Below are 9758 nucleotides of genomic sequence, written 5' to 3'. Positions count from 1 at the left end.
TAAGAACCCTATGAACCTCAAAAGTATTTTTATGGGGACAAGTGCTACACCAAGTAGTCTGACCTTCAAAACCAAGCAGAATCCTCATCAGTGAGCTTAAAGGGAAAAGGTCATTCTTTCAATTGCTAGAGTGTAATAGCTACATGGTAAGGATGTTCTAGTGGATACTTCATCCGAGCTATCTGATGAAGTCTTATTAATAAAGAAATAAAGGTGGTTACTCCCAAATTAATCAACTGGTACTAAAAACCTCATTTGTATAGATGGGGAAATGACTTGCCCAAAGTCACTAGCAAAAATAGCAAGGCCAAGGAGTCAAACCGTTCTCTTGACAACATATCCAGGTTTCTTCCCACTATGTGACTTCTGCCTCTAAATTAAATGTTAGCATGTTTCATATGCCAGTTGAAAAATCAATAGTAACCACTCTATAATCCCAATACCCATAATGAATAAATTTGATTCACCTAGTTAAGAACACAACTTCTTGGGGCTGATGTTCTCTCTTCTTGGGCCTTCATGGGGTAGCAATTATTTCTGCAATTCACAGGTGCCGACAGTTCAAATTCTATTCCTTGTCTTTAGATAGCACTAAATCCCCCCCACACACACTCTGTATCTGCTATCTCTCACAAGTTCCACAAAGGCAGCACCATCTGTGAAATATCATGCTAAGAATCAGGATTATCAAGTCGGACGTTCCTGAGACCAGCAGTTTGATCCAGAGGAAGCTCAGGTTGGTTTGCTGTCCTTTCAGGATGGAAAAGGACCGGCAGAAAGATGCAAAGATGCTCTTGGGCTTGCGTCCAACCAGGAATCATTTTCCTTATTGTTCCAGGGCTCTAGGCAACTGTTTAAATTAAGTTGCAGAAGGGAAGCTTAATATGAATTGGTGGGCAGCTGAATGGCTCAGTGGACAGGGCACTGGGCCTGGAGTCAGCTTCAGACATTTATTAGCTGTGTGACTCTGAGCAAGTCACTTCTATCAACCTTAGAAAAATGAAAAAAAGGCAAAGATGACAAAAGGAAAATGAAATAGTGGAGAGCCTATACCACTGATGGAGCTGTGAACTGGTCCATCCTGGAAAGCAGTCCTACTCTAAGTCACTCAACGGTCCATCTACACCCTCTGACCCAGCAATACCACTAAAAGACTAAAAAATGAAATGGAAAAGGACTCATGTGCACAAAAAAAGATTTGTAAACCCTCTGACCCAGCAATACCACTAAAAGACTAAAAAATGAAATGGAAAAGGACTCATGTGCACAAAAAAAGATTTGTAACAGTTCTTCTGTTGGGAAATAACTAGAAACAAACATAACTCCTGCAACTGGGTATGACTGAACAAATGACAGCATGTAAACACACATGAAACACCGCACAAGAAATGAGGGATTAGGATTCAGAAATTTAGGAAGATAGAAATTAATGCAGAATATACTGAGCAAAAACAAAAGAACTCTGATCAGCAATGAGCAGAGCGATACCTGGTAATGAAATATACTATCCATAGCCTAACAAAGAGGGGGAGGATTCCAGAACATAATGCACATTTTCTGACACGGCTGTGTGTGGATTTATTTTCTTGACCATACTTGTTACAAGGGTTTTGGAAATTGTTTTTTTTTTTTGGGGGGGGGAATAAAGATACAAAAAAAGGTCATTTTAGCATTAAAAAATGTTAAACAGAAAGAGATGAGGATAGCTTTGAAAGTAATATATAAAGAAATCCAACTTTATATAAGTTAGATGTGGGGTTTCATATGCAATATTTCTATCAATGATTAAATTCAGAACAAAAAAATGCAAGTTAAATTGGTCATCTCAAAAGTAAAAATCAGATCACAAAAAAGCAAGAATCACAAATAGGTGATTTATTGCAACAGTTACATTTTGAAACCCTTGCATCAGGCAAAGGCACAACCGATAATTACATCAGGAACAGACAGTCTACACAGTCAAATATATAAAAGTTTCTTTTATATTTGCTCAACACTGGTCAGCAAGCAGATTCAGTCCATAGTTAGTTTTGATTCATCTACTGTGTCAGCCCAAGCTTCTTCTTCAGAGACTCTGGCATCTCAGGTGGAGGAGGACGGGGAAGTCTGAAATAGACTTTCACGGAGTCATAGATGAACCACTGTAGTGCAGTCAGGGTACCAATCATGATGATACGAGCAAAGAGCCCCTTCCATACACCTGGTGAAAATAACACGTAAAGCACATGAAAATGGGGGAGGAAATTCAATCCTGTGCAACGGTTGTGTCTAAGAAACAAAATTCTACCTCTGAATCCAAGCCTTTGGAGGACTTGTGAAGCTGAGCTGCCCTTTTCCTTGTTCAGCACAGACACCACGGAGTCAGCAGGGTGGGACACAATGGCACAGAAGACACCGGCTGGAAGAGGACGACAGTTAATAATTACGCCCCGAGCAGGGTTCATCTGGCTAATACCACAGTTAGAAAGGAACCAACTACAAAGATGTAATATTTGAGTGTTCACCTCTTAGGCTTCCTATACTGTGTACACTGGAGAGGTCTAGTTTTCGATGTATAACTTCTCTGCAGAGACTAACGAGTCTAATTCACAAAGTGCCAACCATAAGAATTTTAGCTCAGTGTCAATGATCTTCAAGAATTTAATGAATACTCAAAGACAAATATTTGCTCCTGAGGGTTCACTGGGCAAAGTGGAAAGCAATCACAGTGATCTAGTCTAACCACCTTCATTTAGAGAAGCAAGGTGACACAGCTTGCCCCAATGTCATACAAAGTAAGAAAGTGAGTTTAAACCAGGTGCCTCATGAAAAATGAATTGAACTTGGTGGAAAATCCCAATGACATTGGGATTCAATAACTAAAAGTCAAAAATATCTATCTATTGAAAGGTAGTTGAAGATTCACAAGCACTTCTCACCTATGTAACCTGCCACAAACGTCACCACCAGCTGTTCTCCCTTTGAGCACTCACTCCGGGGCTTCGGAACAACATACTTGTACAGGGCCTCAACAGTGCGCTCAAAGCAAGCAAACTTCATCATGGTGTATGGGATCTGTCTCATCCATAAAGGAGCAACACCTTTGTAGAATCTATAAGACCCAAATAGTTAATGTAACAGAAAACTACATTTTTAAAACAAAGTTGTTTTGTTTTGAAAAGTATGTCCGCATACCAGTCAAATCCTGACAGTAAAAAATGACACACTGTCATTTCTATCAGAACGTATGACTAATATGCAGGTATATTCCTCTCACATGCCAATGACTCAAGCACCTTTGACAGTACAACCGGTAAAGTTGCTGGATGCCTCTTGACTGGAACTACGAGAAACAAACGTTAGCAAGCAGAACTCAGAACAAGAGTTGGCATCCACAAAGGTGGATCTAAGGAAGCATGTTGGCTACAAACCTGCCCTAAAGTGTAAACTGTTACACCAATACATCTTCTTCTGGTTTAAATTTTTTAAATATATATATATATATATATATGTATATATATACCCATACACAAAAATAAAATAAGCCATCTCTAAAAAGACACTCAGACTGGCCCAAGTACCAAGAAAATAGATTCAGAGATTAAAGAATTGAACCTTTAAAGGATTTACATTGTCTGAGGACATATAAAGTTGTCAAAAGGCATTAAGTGCCTACTGTGTGCCAGGCACTGTGCACAAGCTCATACAAATAAAATCACTTAGTAACTCAAGGACAGCTTTCTAGTTTACAAGAGGATTACTGCCCAATAAGCCTGTGAGGCACAGTGTATTGGCCTCATTTTATAGATGAGCAGACTTGCAGAGCTCAGAAACAAAGGGACTTGAATCCTCACGCTGCTGAACACTGCTACTGCTTCTGCATGGCCTCCAATTTGAAGCAGAGATGCAGGGCCAAGTCTTTCAATCCCAAAAGCTTGCCTACATGGTTGAGTCACAAGCTCAAGATTAGTCCTTTTTTGTTCGTAGTCAAGGTAGTTAAATTATTGGCCTAATTTAGGTTTTTAGGGAACCTGCTACATTTTACTTGCCCAAGCTAATAGAAAGTAACTGAAAGAACCCACAAAAGACCAGAAAACCAAGCAAATAGATTCCACACAAAGAATTTAGACCAATCACTTACGCAAAGAGGCCCTCTTCTTTAAACATTTTTGGAGCAGCCTCCCTCAGGGTGTTGGCGTAACCTGGCTGGGTCTGAATTCTGACCTTGGCAGCTTCCATAGGAGACAGGGCAATATCAGCAAAGAATTCAGCACTGGCTGAAGCAGCCAAATACAGGGATGTACGCCAGAGGTAAGCGTTTTCCTGAAACACCAAATGAGAAATTAAGAGAAAGGGAAAGAGTCTTCCTGTCTCACTTGTTTTCACGTCACCTCTACATTATCATTTTGAAAACAAGTACAGGGAAAGCTAATCTCATAATTACAGCTTTGACATGTAAGACACTAAGTTAGATGTAGCCACACTTTGAATTTCTCACTTTCCCGTTCTCTAAATGTTGGCAGGCAACCCAAGGTACATTCTGACATCTCATATCATGGCATAGGTTTCTTCTGGTTATCCAGGCCAAAAGGCCTAAGTTTATCATAGGAGGCAGAAGCAACGTGGTATAGTAAAAATAACTTTGGATTTCATCACCAACCAGGTTTATGACCTTGGGCAAATTACATCTTTAAATTTTCAGTTTCTGATTTTGTAAAAATCACAACTGTTCAAAAATACATAGTTTAGCGTATGTACGTTTAAAGTTAAAATTATTTACCTCACCAAGAATGTTGCCATACAAGACTTTGAAGATTTCATAAAAGCCAAACTTGCAGAGACCCTGCATTGAGTAGCCAATGAACGTTGGAGCCCATCCTTTAGCCAGACCACGAACACCATCTTCTCTAAGTGTGATGGAGAATCCATTAAAGATGCCCTTGTATTTCTGAGGGTCCACCTTAAGAAGCCACAAAACACAAAGAGATGTAACATCTCCAAAAACCTTCAACTTGAGCCATAAAATCCCAGTGCTTCTGAAGGAAACTTACTTTCACTAGTAGCTCACTGAAATATGGGCATGCTATCCTTGTATAATTAAGTGAAGTTACTAGAAAGAATAATGATGCCTGAATTCAAGCACTGAGTAGTTCGCTATGATGCTTAGCCTAATACTTCTTAGCTATGAGCATTACTTTTTAACATTGGCTAAAAAGCACCAAGTAGATTTATAAAATATCCTATAATTTACATAATGTTAAGATATCAAAGAAAACCACTTTTTGATAACACACACCAAAGTATTAATTAAGCCACTCCCTAATGATTTTTGATCGCATGCCAGCAAAAATATTGAGATTCTGAACACATGCCAGCAGCTCTAAAGTTCAGCTGCTGAGAATAGCATGAACTCAAAACTAATGAGTGAAAAGATTCATTTAAAAAAATACCACGTGCTTCAATTATTAAATGCATCACAAAACAAACAGACCAGTATGTCAGAAGAGAATCGTTCACATTCCTTTAGAGTACCTCTACAATTAAAAGATCTTATCTCACTATTACTGTCAATGCTAGGATACTTCACCTTCCTCTTACTCCTAATAGTTCACCTTTCTCTCTCCCTTATAGGTAAATGAACTTCTAGTCCTGTTTGGGATAAATAAATTTTTGATAATTCATTATTTTTATTTTTAACACTATCATCTTGATTTTTTTAAAATTAAGCAAAAAAGCCTATGTACAAATATATTAAAAGTCAACCCTTTTATTAAAAAAACACATAAGCAAATCCCATATAGTAAAACCTGGACTGCCTCCTAAGTAACAATTCATATGCCAATAAAACAAGATGGACAATATAGAAGCTGGTAACTAGGGTTAGGAATAAGAAAAAGGACCCAAATGAGACACTTCAGCTGTGTTGAAAAAGGCAGCAAAAGGATCAGGCAAGAAAGAGGAAGCACCTCCCCAAATTGTTCTTAAAAAGAACTTGGCAGGTTTCAAATATGCCGAGTAAGTTAAGTCTTTACTTGTTAGCAGAGGTTAAACTGTTTTTGAGACCAAGAAAAGAAAACAACAATATTTTGAACAGTTTCATCTTGCATCATGGATTTCAAATTAACGGCAGAATTTTATTTTTTGCTCCTATTTTCTTCCCTGCTTTTAAAAGTATTTTATGGTTGTAAGAATCTTGCCACAAATCCCAAAGCCTTTCACAGAGCCAACTCAGTACAAACCTGCATCCTGCATTTCACTAAGTCGAGGGGTACAACAGCAGTGTGTGTCAGGCCACAACTTAAGACCCCACCAACGCCACAGAGCGCATAAAACTTCATGGAGCCATATTCACAACTGTATTCTGTAGCAGAAACAAGACACACCATGCTTTTTAATACAAAAACTCATGTTACTAGAGAGTAACTTACCTTCTGGCCAATTAGGATTTGCACACAGCTTGTTAGTGGAGGCCCACACTCGACACTCTCATAGCCATGCAGCAAGGATGGACTGGAGTCCAACATGCCAAACCAACCTGCATTCTGCACTTAACCAGATCTAGGGGAACCAATGCTGTGTGCGTTGTGCCACAGCTAATAATTCCTCCGAGGCCACAAAGGAGAAAGAATCTGCCAGATCCATATTCGCAGCTATATTGCTCTGTTTTCATTTAAAGAAAAAAAAAGGAATTTTTTCTCCAGACACCACAACATCGCAAGTGATAGAAAATATTTGTACACAGAATCATAACTGCACAATTTGACCAATATAAAAACAAAAACTAAGCGACCTTAAGATATATATCAGTTCCCAGTGAAAAAGTGAACTAGCTTGTGTCTAGCACAAGATACTTCACCCCACTGTTTACCAGTACCCCATCCTCTTACAATCTGTGTATAGGACCACGAACACAAATACTGAAGTAAATACACAAAAAAATTAAACTAGAACAATATGGAAAACAATCTAGTTAGGTCTATTTAGAAAAAAAGCAGAAAAGGAGTGGATAAAAGGAAGTCAAGTCCAGTAGTTACTGATCCACTCCAGGGGCTAATTCTCCCCGCTGGTTTAAGGTTGTCACAGAAGCTCTACGGGGATTTAAAACACACAATTAAAAATCCAACATCCACTTTAACAAAGAGTTAGGATAAATTATTTTTTCTACAAGATAATTACCTCATGCTAAATGAGTCTACCTGTACCCTCCTCTTATCAGAGAAATGAATAAGGTCAGACCCATCTATAAGTTTGCTTTGCTTAACTGTACTTAAATAGACCAAATGCTCCCTGAACAAAGGATTTTTCTTTCCTTTTATAAATTTTTCCGTCACTGCAAGAAATCTTTTCCAGCCCTCAATCTCAGTGCTTTCTCAGAGACCACCTTCAATTTCTCCTGTCTACATCTTGCTTGCGCTCACGTCTGCTTGGTGTTTCCCCCCACCACCCTGAGCTCCTTTGGGACAGGGACTGTCTTTGGCCTCTCCTTGTACCCCCTGCTTAGCACAGAGCTTGGCCCATGGTAAGCACTTAATAAATGCATAGCCTCAAACAGGTATCAGGACATAAACTGTTACTGGCACAGAGAAAGGCCAGGTGGAGAAGTGTCCTTACAAAGGCAGGCAAGTGCTTTCCCTGCAACTGCTGGTCTTAAAAGAATGGCCAAGGACCTGGCCAAGGTCATAGTGTAAACACATCAGGAGGGATGACCCTGGGTCTTCCTGGCTCCAAGGCTAGCTCAGAGTCACTACTGCCTACATTACAGTGCCTGGCACAGTTAATACTTACTCTATTACATTTAAAACCATGAGTTCCACAGGAATGGGGGGGGATTATCAGGACATTACAGCAATGGAAAAAATCTTAAGTGGCTACTACTTAGCCACCAGTTGCATGGAATTTATTGACAACTTACAAAATTCACCCTATCAATACTATCTCCTCCTACTGTCTTCCCGACTACCACGGGAAGTTGGTGCTATCATTACTATCCCCATTTTACAAATGAGGAAACTGAGGCAGAGGTCTGGTGACTTGCCCAGGGTCACACAGACAGTATCAGAGGTTGGATTTGAATTCAGGTCTTCCTGATTCCAAGTGCAGAACTCCAACCACTACATTCCAATCACTCATTTAGTGTTGTCTGAGGGTGGGAGGAAGTACAAAGGGCAGTTAGAAAATAAACTTAAAAACAAAGTACCTCCTTGAAACGATTCTAGAGAAGTGAATGAATGAGGCCTTGTATGCTCTTTCTCCTTTCAGAGGGAAACTGAGGCCCAGGGGAAGTCAGAGGATCCCCGAGGGGGGTCATGGGGTGACCTTGGGCCAACCCCCTTGCTCCCGTGGAGGCCTCGCACTTCCCACCGCCCCCTGCGGCCCTCAGCTTTCCACTGGATCCCAGTAAGAGCTCCCCGAGGGCAGGGCCAGGGCCCTTTCCTGCCTCCTCCTCCTCGGTACCGAGCCTAGCACCGAACAACGTCCGTCCTCAACCTTGGTTTCCTCGCTTGTAAAAATGAGGTCGATGAGCGGCTGACCCTATGACCTCTCCGGGCCTCAGTTTCCCCCCCCATGTCAGGAGTGGCCTCCAACATCTAAATCTACAGGGCTGTATGCTCCCCGGTCTCAGTCTCCTCTTCTGCCAAACGATGGGGCCGGGCTGGGCGGCCTCTGCGTCTCGCTCTGCCTCAGCTGCCTCGCCTGCCAGGGGAAGGGCCTGGGCCGCCCGGCCCCCGAGCCCCGTCCCCGCTCCGAGGCTGCGATCCGGCGCGGCCCGATGACCTGCCCAAGGTCACGGGGCCGGCCGGGCGTCTCACCTTCTACGGCGGCGGCGGCCAGGCTGCGCGGACGGAGGCGGCGGGGCGCGCCCGGGGGCCCCGAGGGGCTGGCGTCGGCCTCATACTGCACAAGCTGCAGGTGCGGCGCGTGGAAGGGGTTGGCGCGCGCCAAGTGCGCCACGGACGAGTACATCCTCCTGCGGGAAGAGGGCCGGGAGGCCGCGCTCAGCCAACGGAGGCCGGCGAGGGCCGCGCCAGTCGCCCCGGCCGCGGCGCGCGCGCCTTGGCGGCCCCCCCTCCCCGCGCCCCGCGCCCCCCACCCGGGCCTCCCCGGCCTCCCCTCCGGCGTCGCCCGCTCACCCAAAATGGCGGAGACACAACCGACTGTCCGCTCCGGCAGACTGCGGCTCACAGAGACCGAACGTCCTCCCCGCCCTAAAGTCTGTGCCCTCCGTCCGGCGTCACCGTGACGCCGTCCGCGACGTCATCGTCGCCGCGAGCCCGCCGGTTGGTGGAGCGCGGCTCCGCAGCGTCAACATCACCGCGTGGCCCCGCCCCTCCCGGGGATGCCCGTCCCCTGCGCAAGAGACCCAGCCTTCGCGCAGGCGCGCCCTTGGCTGGCTTCAAGACCGCGTTACGCGGAAGCCGGGCGGCTGCCGGGCGGCTGCTTTTTGCCTTGTCCTCTAAGCCCAGAGCGCCGGAGCTGGCCGGCGGGAGGGACATCCGTCTTGTGACGTCATACGATTCAGACCTAGGGGAGGGGTCGTCGCGCCCTTTCTGAACTTCGTCCTCTGTGCCTTTTCCTGGATAAATTGGTGCAGAGGATCTTTTTCACTTTCCTTTTCCCCGACTACGCGTTTACCTCCGTTATCTTGTAATGATCAGAAATTCCACCTCCTGTCCACCCTCCCCACTCTCCCCCGCCTACACTGTCCTACAGCAGCGATCCGACTGCATCACCTTCCCGCTCCAAAACCTTCTGGGGCTCCCTATTACCTGCCTGAAGGA

The 9758-nt window shown here is 43.9% G+C and overlaps 1 protein-coding gene and 1 non-coding gene across 3 annotated transcripts; both read right to left on the bottom strand.

Moving 5' to 3' along the window:
- Positions 1–1855: 1855 nt before the first annotated feature.
- On the bottom strand, positions 1856–9211 carry SLC25A3 (solute carrier family 25 member 3). Of its 2 annotated transcripts, none has more exons than XM_021006442.2 (8): positions 9111–9211; positions 8790–8947; positions 6515–6639; positions 4760–4939; positions 4121–4302; positions 2919–3091; positions 2288–2398; positions 1856–2200 (listed from the first exon to the last, which is right to left on the bottom strand). In XM_021006442.2, the coding sequence occupies exons 2-8, from the start codon at positions 8941–8943 to the stop codon at positions 2040–2042; spliced, it is 1086 nt and encodes a 361-aa protein (XP_020862101.1). In that variant the 5' UTR covers positions 8944–8947; positions 9111–9211; the 3' UTR covers positions 1856–2039. The 2 variants fall into 2 exon arrangements, with proteins under 2 accessions (XP_020862101.1, XP_020862102.1); XM_021006443.2 differs by lacking the exon at positions 6515–6639 and adding an exon at positions 6219–6340 and having other exon boundaries at positions 9111–9210.
- LOC144455202 (small nucleolar RNA SNORA53) lies at positions 3162–3400 on the bottom strand. The gene has a single exon (XR_013483915.1). It is a non-coding gene; the product is annotated as a small nucleolar RNA SNORA53 (small nucleolar RNA).
- Positions 9212–9758: the final 547 nt, after the last annotated feature.

Source organism: Phascolarctos cinereus, unplaced genomic scaffold (genome assembly GCF_003287225.1).
Source record: "Phascolarctos cinereus isolate Bilbo 61053 unplaced genomic scaffold, phaCin_HiC Scaffold_1;HRSCAF=81, whole genome shotgun sequence".
NCBI lineage: Eukaryota > Metazoa > Chordata > Mammalia > Diprotodontia > Phascolarctidae > Phascolarctos > Phascolarctos cinereus.
Note: the sequence above shows the minus strand (reverse complement) of the source record. Positions and strands in the feature narration are given on the sequence as shown.